This window comes from Pseudocercospora fijiensis (assembly GCF_000340215.1).
Source record: "Pseudocercospora fijiensis CIRAD86 unplaced genomic scaffold MYCFIscaffold_5, whole genome shotgun sequence".
In the NCBI taxonomy this organism is placed as follows: domain Eukaryota; kingdom Fungi; phylum Ascomycota; class Dothideomycetes; order Mycosphaerellales; family Mycosphaerellaceae; genus Pseudocercospora; species Pseudocercospora fijiensis.
The window spans coordinates 5,150,947-5,166,979 of record NW_006921536.1 but is presented as its reverse complement, the minus strand read 5'-3'; the positions used below and the strand labels follow the sequence as shown (position 1 = coordinate 5,166,979).

The window sequence follows — 16,033 nt, the reverse complement described above, 5'->3', positions numbered from 1 at the left end:
GGGTAGTAGGAAGATCAATGAAGGTTGTGAGGGGTGGATGAATGAATGCATATATGCACAGCACTTTGGGTGAGGATGAACAGCACTTCGCCATTGAAGGCCCACTCCACCAGCAACGAACAGAACACCAGGCTGTATAGCAATCAACAAAGTCTCAACATCGTCTACAATCCACCTCCCTCCCACCAAGCTCACCAAACAATCCAACCACCACCCACCGAAGATTTAATTTCTCATATCCCCAACTTCTCCTTCGGCACAAAATTAAACCCCGTACTAACCAAGGCCAGCCCCGAACTCACCCCAATAAGCCCCCAATCCACCACTTTCTGCCTATACGACAACTCCTTCCCAAAAAGCTTCAAATGAAACGCACAAGGCAAAATCAAACAAATTGTAAAACAAGCCACCGCGCCCAGCAAACTCATAATCGTATCGAATTCCGGGACTAAAATCGCCAGCAGGACGAAAGCGATAATGCAGAAAACTCGGACTGAAATTTTTGCGATTCCGCGTGTGAGACCCGAACAGCCGTGGGTTGGTTCGCCGCCAGATCCCATTGCTCGTGCGTCGAGGCCGAGGAAGAGGTCGAGGGTGGAGATTATGGGGCGCGCGTTGAGGGGGACTTTGGTGAGGGGGATGATTGCGATGCAGATGACAATAAAGACGGAGAGGAAAGCTGGGTAGCCGTTTTCCATCAGGATGTTTCGGGTGACTTCGTCTTTTACTCCGTCGCCGAACATGAGGAGGCCGATGACTGCCATGAGGAGATCGAGGGTGAAGGTGAAGATGTAGGTGATGTTGACGCCACGACGGTATTTGTATGGGTGTCGCATGTCGCGGTAGATGTTGGGGAATACGCTGTGGCCGCCCCAGGGAGACATGAGGATTCCGAAAGAGATGGGGAGTGTCATCCAGTTTTCGGGGAAGAGGTAGGTTTTTGCTGGTTCGCGGAGAGAGCCGGGCGCGTGGGGTTTTATTAGGCCGTCGATGAGGACTGCGAGGACGATGCCGAAGCAGCAGAGAATTCCGAGGATGGAGGTGAAGGATAGGTAGCGGAGGGGGACGAAGGAGAGGGGAATGAGGATTATGCCGCAGATTATCTTCCATTCCGTTATGCCTAGAGATTGTTCGGTTAAGGCGTCGAGGGAGTCGGAGAAGAGGACAATGAGCGCTACGCATGCTGCGACCAGTTCGAGGACGAAGATGATGGAGGTTCCCACTCGTGCCCATGGCCCGAAGGAGACGTATGCGAGATCGGCGAACGTGATGAGGCTGTTGTCGACATCGGCACATTTGGCGAGGAGCTTGGCTGTGTAGCAGGTTGAGATTCCGGCAAAGAAAAAGAAGATCAGGCCTGGAATCCAACCTGCGTATTTCATCGCCAGAGGTAAGGCGAGGAGACCGACTCCAATCAGAACATTGACGGAATTGAAGATGGTCTGTGGCAAGGTGGACTGACCGACGACCACGTTGACGATGGTGCCATCATCTTCCTCCACGCGCTTCACCATCAGCGGTTCACGTTCCTTGTCTGATATGGCTTGCCCACCACGGATCTGCTGTTGTCGAAACAGACGCCCTGCATGTCGCATACTCGATTCATTGACTCTGGACGACAACGATCCCCAGGTACTGCCATAGCTTCCACCAAATGGACTCGCTAATGAGGGCTCGATCAAGAATATGCTATCATCAGCAGGTGTTCGGGAGGTGATTTTCTGCAGCAAAGGCTGATCTTCGCTGGCTGCCGTGGTGTGGGATTGTCGTTCGCGGGTTGTAACACGCGACAATCGAGGAGGTATCATCTCTTCGTGCTCATCATCAATGGCCTGGTCCACTCTGTCCTGTGCTTCCAGTTGTTGTCTCAGCAGTGATCTGTGCTGTTTCGGTGTCGGGTCTAGCGCGTCATCACCTCCTTCAATCGTGTCGTCCTCCGCGTATCTGAAGCTTGGTCGTACAGGCGTGACCTCGTGAAAGCCAACGGCTCTTTGCCATGAAGCAGCGAAGTTTCCCAAGCTGTTTACACCACCCGCGTCTCTGATGGCGTCGATCGCCATTCCCATACTAGATCTTCTCCGGCGCACTTGATGTGTGCCAGTCTCATAGGCCGATGGCGCGTGGAGGTGTTCGGCATCGGACGATTCATGATGCTCTTCAGTCCTCGCATCGAAAGCTATGCGGTTCGTGGAATCTGGCGAATCTCCTCTGCCACGCTCATATGCCGTCCAGTTGGATGGCAATTGGCCTCTTTGCGAGGGCATTGTTGCTTTCCTTGCTCACTTCTCCCAACTCTTCGATCTGCTGTGTCGGTGTCGGTGAGCAAGGTTGTGGGAGCTGTTGAAGCTCTCTCCGCTCCGGTCGAAGCTTACAGCCAGGTTTATGGCTGTTCAGTGCAAGATGAAGAGATTTGCTACAGGCGAGATAGGTTGCACCACATATGGAATAAGGTAATGGAGAAGTGGATCCAGGATGGAGGCGTGCAAATTAATAGCAAAATGAATAGCAGAGGTGTGGTCGGAGAGAGGTACCTTATCTGTTGGAGCTAGTCGCTACCTGGTAGATAGAGCAGCGCCTGGACGATTATCATACGGAGCATAGCGTGCGGAAAGCAGAGCGTGCGCGTGCGCGTGCGCGTGAGGAGCAGGTGATGACGGGGATGGTCGGCGAAATTGAATCATTGAATGTCTGGGAGAGAAATAAAGTTTTGAAGCCTGCCGTCTTGCGCAACAGCCACGATATGGCGTTGCAAGTGAATGGGTCCGTGTGGCACATGAAGGCTTGTGAGAGTCTGCGGACTTCACAGTGCAAATGGACTCTGTCTCGTAGTGGAGACGACGTCGGCGCCGAACAGCCTTGCTCGGTGCGGGAGGTGTTTGGTGGCAGGGCAGGGCAGGGCAGGGCAGGGCAGGGCAGGTTAGGCGGGCGGGGGGCGGGCGGCGTGTCGAAAGCGTCACTGGATTTTTCGTGGGCCGCACCAACCGAACGACACACCTGTCACCACCTGCCACTCTCCGCAGTCGAAAGTCGGTCAGGCGCAGGCGCAGCCCATTTTGCTACTCCATCGGCAGACGAGGTGAGTTAGCATCAGCACAACACCACACTGGCCACTCGTGACTCCCACTGCTAGCCTCGCACAGTCATTTGTTGAGCTTCGCACACGTCAGGTGTCCTGCAGCTTTCGCCTCGCTTGCTCGCAGCGCACTGCCGACTGCCTTTGTCCCACCCCATCCTTCACGCCGACCGCACTTCTGCTTCTCCCCATTCTGACTGACACAATACCAACAGTGAGCGAATCGCTCCGCCGCCATCATGTCCTCCCAAAACGAAGCGAACGATGCGGAGAAGAACATCGAGATATGGAAGGTGAAGAAGCTCATCAAAAGATTGGAGCAGGCGCGAGGAAACGGCACCAGCATGATCAGCTTGATCATTCCACCGAAAGATCAGGTTTCGCGAGCCGCGAAGATGTTGGCTGAAGAGTTCGGAACTGCCTCCAACATCAAATCCCGAGTCAACCGTCTTTCCGTCCTTTCCGCCATTACCTCCACACAGCAGCGTCTCAAGCTGTACTCGAAAGTCCCTCCGAACGGCCTGGTGGTCTACTGTGGTGAAATCATCACCAGCGAAGGAAAAGAGCGAAAGATAAATATCGACTTCGAACCATTCAAGCCGATCAACACCTCCTTATATCTCTGTGACAACAAGTTCCACACCGAGGCGCTTAGTGAGCTCTTGGAGTCCGACCAGAAGTTCGGATTTATCATCATGGACGGTAACGGAGCCCTCTTCGGTACACTCTCCGGAAACACCAGAGATGTCATTCAAAAGTTCAGCGTAGATCTGCCCAAGAAGCACGGTCGTGGTGGTCAATCTGCCTTGCGTTTCGCACGTCTGCGAGAAGAGAAGCGTCACAACTACGTCCGAAAGGTTGCCGAGTTGGCCGTGCAGAACTTCATCACTGCCGATAAGGTCAACGTGGCAGGTCTCATCCTTGCTGGATCGGCTGACTTCAAGAACGATCTGAATCAGTCTGATTTGTTCGACCAGCGTCTTCAAGCCAAGGTCATCAAGGTTGTTGATGTATCCTACGGTGGTGAGAACGGCTTCAACCAGGCCATTGAGCTTTCTTCCGAGACTCTGTCCAACGTCAAGTTCATTCAGGAGAAGAAGCTGATCAACAAGTACTTCGATGAGATCAGCCAGGACAGCGGAAAGGTCTGCTACGGTATTGAAGATACTTTGAAGGCACTCGAGGCCGGAGCTTGCGAGACTTTGATCGTCTACGAGAACTTGGAAATGACTCGTTGGATTCTCAAGAACAGCGAAGGCGGCGAAGTTATCCTTCACACTACCAAGGAGCAGGAGAAAGATCGCTCCATTTTCATGGACAAGGATACTGGCCAGGAAATGGACGTGGTCGATTCGCAGGCATTCTTGGAATGGCTTGCCGAAAAGTACCGCGACTTTGGTGCTACTTTGGAATTCGTCTCTGACCGCTCCTCAGAAGGCAACCAGTTCGTACGCGGATTCGGTGGTATTGGCGCCATTCTCCGCTACAAGCTCAACTTTGAGCAACTCAACGCAGATGATGACGAAGATGAGTTCTACGACGATTGACCCTTGGAAACTCTCGCACATGGCGAGGCGCTACGCGGTGATGAAATGACGCCGTTGAAGACCAACACGGTGCCTCCCATGCAGCCCTTAGCGCAGGCTGCACCTGCTACTGCTCCAGCAGCCAACGGAGCAGAAGCGGAAGAAAAGGCGAAGGAGCCGAAGATTGTGAGCAAGAAGCCCGCTTCGTTTGCTCAAAAGGTCATCGCCAAGCAGAGTGCTTCAGCAGCGAAGAACACTAGCCACCGACCAAATGTGAGTTGTGAACTATTTCTAAAATGTTCTGACGCTAATCGCAAAACAGGTCTCTTCGCCACTGAGAGCGGGCATCACAATTTGACATGCCGCGTCGACGACGAACATCGACATGCTCGTGTGCGGCCATCCGACACAGGCCATGACGGCCTTTTGCAAGGACGCACAGCATGCTGATGCCAAGTAAGCAAAGGCATAAAGTGTGATGATGGAATATACGTCACAACAACATGATTCTGGAACTACATGTATGATTGGTTGCGCTGCTTCAGTGATTTCAATTGAGCAAGAGACACTCGTTAAGAGAAATGCTTTGGTCGACATAGTGGAGGAGGATAAGGGATGCATCAGACTGCGGAATATAGCTCGTCGAACTCAATACACTCTTTCAATGAATGCCTCGCGCCCAACTTCCATTTCGCAGTCTTGGCACGGGACCTGCGACCTAAAATTTCCATGCATCTCAAAACGGCAGCAGCCGACTTCACCCGTTCGACTGCGTACAATATACTGCTTTCCAAATCACTCAGCATTTGTCCCTGCTTGAGCACGAGAAGGTCAGACAGCATGGCCTACTGAGTCATCTGCAACGTTCGTGCATGTGCACGCGAAAGTCATCCAGCAACGTCGAAACCTTTGGCTCGAATCTATAGCTCACAATGGATGCTAAATAATCGCTGAACCAAATCACACCTTTGCTGCAGCGACAGCACCTGGCCACTGCGAAGGCTTTGACTTGGAAATTTTTGGAGACCAGATTGAAGACAAGCCCCAGCTCTGGCAATCCACCGCAATGGCCGAAAAACCAGTCATCGCTTTCCTGGGCCCAAAAGCCTCATACACGCATTCAGTAAGAGTATCGATCACAAACACTGGACTGCATTCTGATTCTTGGCCAGGCAGCACTTTCGGCATTTCCAGAAGAACAGTATTCTCTCCAACCCCAGACAAGCATCGAAGACGTCTTCACCTCAGTCCAAAACGGCTCGGCATCAGCAGGCGTGGTCCCATTCGAGAACTCCTCCAATGGCTCCGTAATTTTCACCCTCGACCTCTTCGCCGACCGCGACGGTAAACATCCCGACATCCACATCACAGGCGAAGTCTACGTCTCCGTAAAACACTGTCTCCTCGGCCACATTCCCCCATCTCAAGACCCCAATCAAACCGACAGCGGAAACCCCCTCTCCTCCTCCTCCCCCGAAGAAAAATGGAAACAACCCTGGCGCCGCAGCATAACCTCCACCCCTTCCACCTCCGGAACCGTCACCCCCACCCCTTCCTTCCCCTCCCCAGGAAAATCTCGAACCAAACCCACCCACGATCTCTCACATGTCCAAAAATTATATTCTCATCCCCAGGCTTGGGGACAATGTAAGAATTTCCTCAACACTTACCTCAAAGGCATCGAACGTCAAGACGTCTCGTCAACCTCCAAAGCCGCGGAAATCGTCGCGCAAGACGTGAGTCGTACTTCCGCGGCCATCTCCAGCGCCATCGCGGCGAAATTCAACGCTTTGGCTTTTCTGGCGAAGGGGATTGAGGATGTTGAGGGCAATTCTACGAGGTTTTTCGTGTTGAGGAATAAACATGCCCTCGAGCGGCAGCGGCAGCAACTGCAGCAGCAGCAAGCGGGACATTTGTCTTCTGCTGGCGCTGCTGCTCCTCCTTCATGTTATAAATCTCTGGTGTTATTCACAGTCGATCACAAGCGGTATGGGAGTTTCGCGGACGCTTTGGCGGTGTTTAAGGGCTTTGGGTTGAATTTGACGAGTTGTAATTCGAGGCCTGTTGGGGGAGGGAAGAATGGGGAGGAGGAAATGTGGAGGTATGTGTTTTTTGTGGAGTTTGAATTTGAAGGAGGTGCGGATCGGGAAGGGGATGTGGGGAAGGCGTTGGAGGAGTTGGGGAAGTATACGAAGGGATTGAGACTGGTGGGCACGTGGGAGAGTCAGTTGAAGGAGGGGGAGGAGAAAGAGGAGGAGAAAGAGGAGGAGGTGGTGGTGCTGTAGGAGAAGGGAGAGGAATGGATGGATGGATGGATGGATTGTTGTTCTATGAGTGGATATGCCAGCTGGTCTTGGAAGTATGGATTCCTTCTGAGCAGGAGGGAATAGGTCATGATGAAATCGTAACGAAAAATATGCTCGGATATTACAAGCCGTAGGTTACCATCTTGCTCTTGCGCGTCCAGAGCTGTACCTGGGATGTTCACTCCCACATAAATATCAACACTCCTGTTTGCGCAATCGAGAAAGTTTTCCTGTAGTCTCTCTACAAGAGGATCCGGGCTGTAGATGTACCTTTCAGTCTGTTTCGAGCAGGACCTTTCTTGATCGGAACTGACGCTTCCCCCTCTCTCGAATCGTTCCATTTCCACCCCATCAGCATCGAGGGTGGTAGGTTGCATGCGAAGGCTTGATGCTAGAGCACATCAGAGAGAGGTATCGACGAGAGGCGAGGAGTACACGTATGCCTTGACGGCTATCATGCATCGAGGCTTAGCAGTCATACAGCCAGCAGGCGGCTTCAGCGGGAGCTTGAATGCCATCTCGTCAAGGCGGGACAGGGCTATTTTCGGTAGCAGCTCATTGCACAGTCTGATGTATGGAAATCTCAGAGTCGAATGGCTGATATTCATCGCAAAGCATGTTGAGACTGCAGGAATGATCGTGAAAGGTGGAAGTTGCACGGGTCGCAAAGAATGTGTGACAAAATGAGACGCTTCAGTGATAGAAGAAGGGCATGCTGGCGTGCCAAGATCTCCTCTTCCTCACCGAACTCCGTAGCTGAGAGTCATACCTTACTGAAGGCGCATAGGGTTCTACTGGTCCGCGAAACGATTCTCTCAGCCTGAATGCGCTCTCCAAAGATCTCCCAAACCGCAATCCGTCTCAATACCCAGTCGGTCGCAGTCTTCGCGAGAACTTCTATGCTGACTTCGGAATCGAGTGCTGTCACCCATGGAACAGCATTCGCTTGCGAGCCGCTTGATTTGATGCTCTGCGCTACTCTGCTCGGTGTCCAATAAGAGGCAGCTCGAGTTCTTTGCAGACCGATGAAGCTGTGATAGCGTTGTAGCAGCAAGCGATGGCGACTTGGTCTCAGCAGTACCTGTGTAGCGTGATTTTGAAGCATAAAGTGCTACTGCATTCGATGAATAGCTTTCTATTCCCTTCACGCGGGCTCCGAAAGCTTTAATCGTATTGTGGAGCCATTCGTTCTGCAAATGGTGAGAGATGGGTTGGGGTTATGTCCGGTCATTCACTTCAATCATCATCACTGCTCTCGGCATCATCCTCAAGCCACTTGCTCATGTAGGGACCGTCGAGCCAGTAACCAAGTCGTCGGTAGTAGCCTCTGACACCAACACCAGAGATGATAGCGATCTTCTTACTGCCGTGTTCATCTCGAGCGATGCGCTCGGCTTCCTGCATGAGCAGGGTCCCATAGCCTTGATGCTGGCTCTTGCCCTTGACTCGCTCATGGATAGGTACAGCTGAACCATAGACGTGCAGCTCGCGGACCAGACTTGATGGCTGGCCGACTAGCTCTTCTCGATAGGTGTACTTCTCGCTACACTTTCGCAGTCGCAGCAGTGCAATGAGAATGTCTTGCTTCGGGTCCTCATATGCGAGGAATGTCTCCCACCCACCATTTGCGACATAATCACGTCGCACGAGCTCGACTTGATTCGGTCGTATCTTGTGCTTGACTTCGTTGATACCGACCTCTCTCGTTCGCACATCCCGACAAGTGGTTCCGAAATCCTTCATCCGCGCCAGTGCCAGTTCTCGAAGATTACCATTCTCAACACCAGATGTGACAAGCGGCATCGGAATGTCTCGCTGTACGCGGTATATTCTTGTCCATGGAGGAATGAGCGCGAGTATCCGTGCGACGATATCGATTAGCACATTTGGAGTGTAATTCTTGTATCGTCCTGTGCGCCACAGTTCGTAGAGTCCAGTTCCTCGAATGACGAGAGTAGGATAGATCTTGAGACCATCCGTGCGGAATGCAGGATTTGAGAAGTATTCTTGAAACTGAAAGAGATCGCGTTCGAGACCTACATTGGGCAGATCGGGCATCATGTGCGAGACGACCTTGAAGCCAGCATCCTTGGACTGGCAGAACGTTTCGCAGACTGCCTTCACCGTGTGGCCTCGATTGGTGTCGCGAGCCACATCTTCGTATAAGCTTTGCACACCAACTTCCAGACGAGTACAGCCATATCGCAGCATGTCTGTAAGATGAGGTGGCAGGCAGTAGTCAGGTCTGGTCTCGATGGTGATGCCAACGCATTTTGTCGTACTCTGCTCGCCCGCCATGACAGCTTCATCCACATTCAACGTCGCATATCCAGACAGCGCATTGTGCAGTTGCGAGATGAACTCCTCGCGGTACTTTGGTGAAAGAGACATGAACGTGCCTCCCATGATGATATACTCCACCTTGTCTACGCTGTGGCCGAGATTCCTGATCTGGTCCACACGCCCTCTCGCTTGCTCGAAAGGATCATATCTGGCCCTTATTGCCCGCATCGACGTGGGCTCATATCCAGTATAACTCTGCGTGCTGTACTCGAAGTCCGAATCCGGTCCACCTGGACAGTACACGCAGATATTTCCAGTATATGCAATATGCGGACATCTATGCGGCTTGCACATTACAGCCACAACCGCTATACCACTTGCACTCCGAATCGGCTTTGCGATCAACTTTGGCAAAATGTACTTCTTGTATTGCTCCGGCACTGCAGCAATGATGTCTGTGAGCGGCGGCTGCCTTGACAGAAAGTGCTTCTTGGCAATTTGTCCTCTCAGGCTATTCAAATTGATATCTTTCCGCTGCGCTCCAGGCTGCTGCGACTTCTCGTGATCTTCGACGAGTGCGTTGGCGATGTCCGCACATGCTCGCATATATCGTTCGTTTTCGGGCGCGAGTTTGGCCTTCTCGGCGACAGTCAATTTCTTCTTCTTGATTGACTCGGTATAGACCTCCGTCATGGTCGCCATGCTGTCGGTGGTCAGGTAGGCAGACCTGCTGCTGTGTCGTGGTGTGCCTTGGTCGTTGTCGCGGGAGAACTTTTATGGACCAAGTCATCAATTCCATCATCAAATTGAGGCTGGCGTCGGCTTCAAGGTTGTGAAGTCGGAACAATTCGGGCCGGGGTCTCTTTCCCGAGACACTTGCAGAGCTACAGAGCTCTTTCCTGCTACCATTCTTGTTGATTCCCACTCCGCACTCCACCACCGCCGCCCATCACAAGCTGCGCAGAGCTGCAGCGGAACGAGGGTGACGATGCAATCCCTCCGCCAACCCATCGCCCGTGCGCTCCAGACCGCACCGAAGGGACTGACCCGGAGCGCAACCCCGGCTTGCTATGCTACAATTGCTGCGAAAGATGCTCCAGGCCAGCCTACGGGATATGCAAAAACTGGCTTGAATCTGCGCATCACAAAAGACACCAAGGTCTGCGTGCAGGGCTTTACTGGCAAGCAGGGGACTTTTCACGCAACCCAGGCCATAGAATATGGCACGAACATTGTTGGCGGCACGAACCCGAAGAAGGCCGGCAGTACACATCTCGAAAGACCTGTGGTTGCGAATGTGGAAGAGGCAGTAAAACAACTGGGCGCCGATGCATCATTGATCTTCGTGCCTCCTCCGCTTGCTGCTGGCAGTATCGAGGAAGCTATCAAGGCCGAAATCCCGCTGGTTGTCTGCATTACTGAGGGTATCCCACAACACGACATGGTGCGGATCACGGATATGCTCAAGACACAAGATAAGACGAGACTGGTGGGACCAAATTGCCCGGGTATCATTGCTCCTGTAAGTTTGCGATATTTCTTCTTTGGGAACTTGCCGGATTTGCTTTTTCACATGATGAGACAATTTTATACAACAAAACATGATAGGAAGAGTCTGACCCGTTCTGTGGGCTTGATTACACGTATACACTCTGAGACCACCTGTATCCTTCAACTTCTCAGGAAGCACTCCTTTTGCTGTTGGAAGAGCTTGCAAGCCATGCTAATGCGAGGATTGATAGGGACAATGCAAGATGGGTATCATGCCCGGGTTCATCCACAAGCGCGGCCGCATCGGTATTGTCTCTCGATCTGGTACCCTCACCTACGAAGCCGTCAACCAGACCACACAAGCCGGCCTTGGGCAATCTTTGGTCATCGGTATTGGTGGTGACCCCTTCTCCGGCACAAATTTCATCGACTGCTTGCGCGTCTTTCTCGCAGACGAGGACACCGACGGTATCATCATGATTGGAGAGATCGGTGGATCTGCGGAAGAGGAGGCTGCAGATTTCCTGAAGCAGCACAACACAGGAGGAAAGGACGGTCAGGGCAAGCCAGTGGTCAGCTTCATCGCTGGTATCTCTGCGCCGCCTGGACGAAGAATGGGACACGCTGGTGCGATTGTTGCTGGCGGTAAGGGTGATGCAAACAGCAAGATCACTGCGTTGGAGGGTGCTGGTGTGACTGTAGAGAGGAGCCCTGCTGCCCTTGGAAAGACTCTGAGGGAGCAGTTTATCAAGAGAGATCTGCTATAGATGCGGAATGGAGAAGCATGAGTATGAAAATGAAGGCGCATATACCAATTCCGAAGCTCGGCCAGCTGGGGAGTCTCCTTTGAGGCGCTGTGTACAGGTTCTGCTGTCTTGTGTTTCTCAGTACCCAGGTAGCAGCGTGTATTCCCACAGCATTGTTTGTTCCAGTCGCCTTTCTGGGCAGACCATACCATTCGCCATTTGCGTCGCACAGGGAGTGGCGGGGTGCGTGAAATGCAAGGCTATGTCGCATTCTCACACCTGACCTAAAAAGCTGGCTGAGCCACGCGAGTTCGCAGCTTTCTTCGTTGGACAATCAGCTTGACTTGTCGTGATACGAGAATGTCTGCCGGTGCGCTTTACTCATCATGTCCTTTCACATCGAAGCAACAGATCCGGATTCTGCGGCTCGCACCAGCAGCCGAATTGGACGACGATTTGCGCGGAGAGCTGGAAGTAAGATCATTCAAACGCCTTCCGCCGTATGAGGCCTTATCGTATACGTGGCAGCCACCGTTCGAAGGACAGACCCTGCCAGATGATGTGATATGGTTTTTCGGATATCCGCTTCCCATCACCGGAAACCTAAGCAACGGGCTCCGAAGAGTAAGGCGAGAGGACAAAGAAAGAGTTCTATGGGTCGATGCCATATGTATTGATCAGGACGACTCTCGTGAGCGCAACCACCAGGCGCATATGATGGCCGAAATTTATTCGAAGGCGGTTAGAGTACTTGCATGGCTGGGCGAAGATTCAACTATACGAGACGGCTCATACACACTGACATCACTTGCCGCCTTTGATGCCGATACACCGCCACTCGGCAGCATTGAGAAGTCATTGCGAGATGACAAGGCTTCGCTCGCCAGCGCCTTCGACCGCCAACATGACGAAAAAACTCTACTGCGGACTTTCAATAGCAGAAGATTCTTTCAGCGGCGGTGGATTCTACAGGAACTGATACTGGCGCAAAGCGTCGAAGTAATATGTGGCTCGTTCGCGCTACCATGGAATACCTTCGTTGCTGCTTTAAGTGAGCGATGCAGGTCCAGCCAATTCAGGTCGATATTTGGTCATCCCCTCGACGCCCTGTTCAGTCTGATGCAATCAATTTTGTCAATTCAGGGAGGCTATGCAAAGACCTTCTTCGAAACAATGCGCTATTTCGAAAGCATGGGCTGCGGAGACGATCGAGATCGCATTTGCGCCTTGATGCATATCCGCAACTTCCCAGAGCTTCATAACTTTCATGCAGACTACTCACTCTCGTGTGAGGACTTTTATTCTGCCTTCGCAACATCTGTTCACAGCGCATCTACGAAACGTTTTGCGGAGCTTCTTCGTCTCGCCGCTGTGCAACATAGACAGCATCGACTATCACTTCCGTCCTGGGTTCCAGACTGGAGACTCAGAGTGGGCGATGCGATTGCAGGATGCGTGTCACACAATCGCAACACGTATTACAGCTCCCGATTTACTCATGATCTCGCTGTCATGGAGGACCCTTGGACAGATCAATGCGAGTACATGGTCGAGTGCGACACCACACTCCACGCTCGTATACCACTATACGAAATCACAACAGATCACTTCAATTGTAACTTTTATTGCTCCGCAGAGCACCAGGACAACTACTCGAGGCAATTGATCGTGGGTCCGAGGTTCTGTGTCATAGATTCCCAAAGCTACGGCGAGGGTAAACCTGGGCTAGAACTGGCAACTGTTTTACGCAATCACTATTCGGACCCAGACCGCTATCGGATCGTCGGTGTATATATCTTCGAGCGAGCAGAGCATGCAACGAACCTGAATGCAGAAATGATCAATGTGGTCATTGTATAGCCATTGTGCTGAGGCATCGCGAAAGGAGGAGTTGCTGAGTCAGAACCTTGGCATGGCATCGCGGTATGGAGCTCTGATTGCAGCTTGAAACGTCACGTTAGCTTCCTTCTGCTTCATCGGGATCTCCATCGTTATCAAAGTCGCCATCGAACAGATCTTCACAAGCTCAAGATGTCTGCATACGCTCTCCAGATTCCAGCGGTTCTGCTCTCTTTCGAGCACTTCCTCGGCGGCCAAGCCCGAATTGCCTCGCAGTTGACCCCATCACTCTACAAGCGAGCAGTCATCGACAAAGGGCCAGGTACAGCACAAGCACTGTATCCGGTCATTCCCGTCAAAGATCCCGTGAGGCTATCAAATGTCGTTGGCGCGATGATGGTCACGACTGGGTTCTTGCTTGCTTGGCCGAAAACCCGAGGATCGCTTCTTACGCTGAGCTTGAACACCTTTTTGACTGGAGCTGGCATCTACAGTCAACGAAGAATGAAGATTCCGTATTGGCTGCCGGGTACGAATATGGTTCTTGGAATCCTGGTCTGGTTGATTGAGAATCGTTTGTCGTAATGCATCCACAAACGAAAGCGCGGGTCCACTCTCGGTCGCAAAACAGAACAAAGCCAAACGCAAGATCGACTTTTCCATCTTGAGTCATGCGGAGTTGTTTCGATATTCTTGAGTGGTCTGAAGGAGTATCGAGAGTCGAGACCCTCAACCCACGCACGGTACCTTTTGGGATTGTTTACTCCGCACGTGGCACATCGACGCCAGCCGAAAATGTCTAAGGAGATCTCCTAGCGGGTCCTAGCACCTTGGCTGAAGGAAGATCAGCTCAACTCAAAATTCCGTAATGCTCCACGCTAAACCACATTCCTCCCGTCGCCTCTGTGCAGACGTTTGAATTGGTAGCCGGAACGGCCGATTCAGCCAGCCACAACTCACTCACGTTCCAGCTACACCGGATTTTACGCCTCTACGACTGGAAGGTGGAAATGATCTGGACCAGGACACAATGTCTACATATACAGCTAGATGCGCCACCAAGGCGACAAGCATACCCTGAGTTCACCTCTCTCTTGCTACGCATTCGTTCCTGTACACATTCATTCGCCATGGTTCGCTACAAGCTTCTCTTCGCCGCAGCAGCTCTCCTTGACCAAGCTGCAGCAATCAATCCGAAATGCAGTTCATACGTAGGCCTTAATAAGCTTATTGCTACTGTCGCCGCAAGGGTGTCGCCTTATCCTGTGGCCCAATCGTACTGTTCGAAGAACTATCCTATCCCGACCTCTACGTCCACCTCGACAGCGTCCGCGCAGACTTTGACGACGACAGTCGCTACAACCACACTGAGCACCACCGTCGCTACATCAACAACGACATCGACATTCACAGACACTTCTACGACTGTGCAGACGGTCACCGTTACAGCTGGCGCCGGATCCAAGAAGAAACTAAAGCGGGAACCAGCTGCTGTGACTTCGCCCATCCCTACAACAACTCGAGCTAGCACTCTTACAACAGTCGCTGTTCAAGCTACATCTGCAGCTCTAGTTGCTGCTGCCGCCGCCGCTCAGGCATCGCCAAGCCAGGTATTGAACAGTTTGGCTGCCTATAACAGAGCAATTGCCGCATCGATATGCACTTGCGTTGAGAGCACTCCAATCTCAGTTGTCACCACTACACCAACATCGACGAGCAGTGTCACTGCCACATCGACTTCGAGTATTACCGCGACAAGCACAGCGTAAGTCCTTTCCGTTTGCCGTTGAGCAGTTGGGACGTTCCGCTGACAAGAGCCTAGGTCCACTACCGTCACTACAACCACTACATCTACGTCTACGACTACAGTGGCAGCACCGCAAGCCACCTGCGCAAATCAAAAGCGATGTGGGTGTTCCGACTTTCTCTCAATGATCTATAGCTGACATTCATGACATCCAGGCTACTCTGGCTACGTGATTGAGAATTACTGCAACACCCGTCTGAGCGGAAGCTATGGTCCTTCAGTAACACTTAATGCGGTCGCATCAGGGGAAGCCTGTGGCAACGGATGCGCAAGTGATATTTCTTGTATCACTTTTGACTTCAATTCCGCCACAGGCACTTGTTTGTACTACGAGGTGTCTGTCGCCAACTTCCAGCAGGTGGCTGACACTACACACTACTCCGGCAGTCTGGTCGATTACTGCTAGTTTAGAATCTTTACTGCGTCAATATTCAGCATACATAGCGTTGCGTAGCATGAATGATCATAATGAAACTGCATCTCAATTGCGCGGATTGCCAATGGCCTAGTACACGACATCCATCATCTGCCATACTCTGCAGTTGTCATTCAATGATGCTTGAGTATTCTTGGCCATCGACGAGTCATTGCCTAGAAAGAAAACGCACAAGAATGCAGGAACTCGCGAGCGGCATCGGGAAGTCACACAATAACTCAAACCGAAGGCTCGGCTCGACAAACTTGAAACAACCCACTCCTCCTTCCTTCCCCGCAGGTCTATATAACAAACAAACCCACATCCACCATACCTCTCTTCCTCGCAAACCACCAATCCCGCATCAACGCCACCACCACTACCACCACCACCACCACCACCACCAAGCAAACAAACCATGCCTTCCCAAAACCCAACCACCAACAATCAGCCCTCCAACAACACCACCACTTCAAGCCCAGCTTACACTGAAGCCGAAAAAGACTACATCAAACAACAATGGGGTAGGGTATAGCCTGGGACCATT

At 52.1% G+C, this 16,033-nt stretch overlaps 9 protein-coding genes across 9 annotated transcripts; 6 read left to right on the top strand and 3 right to left on the bottom strand.

Annotated features, from left to right (window-relative positions):
• Nucleotides 1–233: 233 nt before the first annotated feature.
• On the bottom strand, nucleotides 234–2,264 carry MYCFIDRAFT_138516 (uncharacterized protein; the record flags this gene model as incomplete). Its single annotated transcript, XM_007929632.1, has 2 exons — nucleotides 234–1,743; nucleotides 1,792–2,264. 2 exons carry the CDS (start codon nucleotides 2,262–2,264, stop codon nucleotides 234–236), a joined length of 1,983 nt encoding a protein of 660 aa, XP_007927823.1.
• A 750-nt stretch (nucleotides 2,265–3,014) lies between these two features.
• MYCFIDRAFT_59556 (uncharacterized protein) lies at nucleotides 3,015–5,266 on the top strand. Its single transcript, XM_007928900.1, has 3 exons — nucleotides 3,015–3,076; nucleotides 3,289–4,872; nucleotides 4,922–5,266. The coding sequence occupies exon 2, from the start codon at nucleotides 3,313–3,315 to the stop codon at nucleotides 4,618–4,620; it is 1,308 nt and encodes a 435-aa protein (XP_007927091.1). The 5' UTR covers nucleotides 3,015–3,076; nucleotides 3,289–3,312; the 3' UTR covers nucleotides 4,621–4,872; nucleotides 4,922–5,266.
• On the top strand, nucleotides 3,015–8,108 carry MYCFIDRAFT_208123 (uncharacterized protein; the record flags this gene model as incomplete). Its single annotated transcript, XM_007929631.1, has 18 exons — nucleotides 3,015–3,076; nucleotides 3,289–4,872; nucleotides 4,922–5,197; nucleotides 5,224–5,362; nucleotides 5,421–5,498; nucleotides 5,577–5,722; nucleotides 5,772–6,875; nucleotides 6,935–7,003; nucleotides 7,067–7,111; nucleotides 7,142–7,275; nucleotides 7,301–7,557; nucleotides 7,594–7,601; nucleotides 7,634–7,667; nucleotides 7,693–7,786; nucleotides 7,825–7,894; nucleotides 7,927–7,938; nucleotides 7,981–7,995; nucleotides 8,037–8,108. Exons 3-18 carry the CDS (start codon nucleotides 5,078–5,080, stop codon nucleotides 8,106–8,108), a joined length of 2,397 nt encoding a protein of 798 aa, XP_007927822.1. The 5' UTR covers nucleotides 3,015–3,076; nucleotides 3,289–4,872; nucleotides 4,922–5,077.
• A 33-nt stretch (nucleotides 8,109–8,141) lies between these two features.
• Nucleotides 8,142–9,794, bottom strand: MYCFIDRAFT_82365 (uncharacterized protein; the record flags this gene model as incomplete). Its single annotated transcript, XM_007929559.1, has 1 exon — nucleotides 8,142–9,794. The coding sequence occupies one exon, from the start codon at nucleotides 9,792–9,794 to the stop codon at nucleotides 8,142–8,144; it is 1,653 nt and encodes a 550-aa protein (XP_007927750.1).
• Nucleotides 9,795–10,133: 339 nt separating this feature from the next.
• On the top strand, nucleotides 10,134–11,446 carry MYCFIDRAFT_59554 (uncharacterized protein; the record flags this gene model as incomplete). The annotated part of the gene is made up of 2 exons (XM_007928899.1): nucleotides 10,134–10,710; nucleotides 10,931–11,446. Exons 1-2 carry the CDS (start codon nucleotides 10,177–10,179, stop codon nucleotides 11,444–11,446), a joined length of 1,050 nt encoding a protein of 349 aa, XP_007927090.1. The 5' UTR covers nucleotides 10,134–10,176.
• A 387-nt stretch (nucleotides 11,447–11,833) lies between these two features.
• On the top strand, nucleotides 11,834–12,190 carry MYCFIDRAFT_124702 (uncharacterized protein; the record flags this gene model as incomplete). The annotated part of the gene is made up of 1 exon (XM_007929630.1): nucleotides 11,834–12,190. A coding segment is annotated over one exon (357 nt), but the record flags the coding sequence as incomplete, so codon positions are not given.
• Nucleotides 12,191–13,456: 1,266 nt separating this feature from the next.
• Nucleotides 13,457–13,849, top strand: MYCFIDRAFT_197570 (uncharacterized protein; the record flags this gene model as incomplete). The annotated part of the gene is made up of 1 exon (XM_007929629.1): nucleotides 13,457–13,849. The coding sequence occupies one exon, from the start codon at nucleotides 13,457–13,459 to the stop codon at nucleotides 13,847–13,849; it is 393 nt and encodes a 130-aa protein (XP_007927820.1).
• A 545-nt stretch (nucleotides 13,850–14,394) lies between these two features.
• Nucleotides 14,395–15,287, top strand: MYCFIDRAFT_88396 (uncharacterized protein; the record flags this gene model as incomplete). Its single annotated transcript, XM_007929628.1, has 4 exons — nucleotides 14,395–14,874; nucleotides 14,940–15,029; nucleotides 15,087–15,172; nucleotides 15,227–15,287. 4 exons carry the CDS (start codon nucleotides 14,395–14,397, stop codon nucleotides 15,246–15,248), a joined length of 678 nt encoding a protein of 225 aa, XP_007927819.1. The 3' UTR covers nucleotides 15,249–15,287.
• Nucleotides 15,288–15,473: 186 nt separating this feature from the next.
• Nucleotides 15,474–15,996, bottom strand: MYCFIDRAFT_176000 (uncharacterized protein; the record flags this gene model as incomplete). Its single annotated transcript, XM_007929627.1, has 6 exons — nucleotides 15,474–15,551; nucleotides 15,586–15,742; nucleotides 15,767–15,788; nucleotides 15,816–15,865; nucleotides 15,891–15,956; nucleotides 15,992–15,996. 6 exons carry the CDS (start codon nucleotides 15,994–15,996, stop codon nucleotides 15,474–15,476), a joined length of 378 nt encoding a protein of 125 aa, XP_007927818.1.
• Nucleotides 15,997–16,033: the final 37 nt, after the last annotated feature.

Bases quoted from the DNA above. Each gene is read 5' to 3' on its own strand.
- MYCFIDRAFT_59556 (XM_007928900.1), top strand. From the start codon at position 3,313: ATGTCCTCCCAAAACGAAGCGAACGATGCGGAGAAGAACATCGAGATA.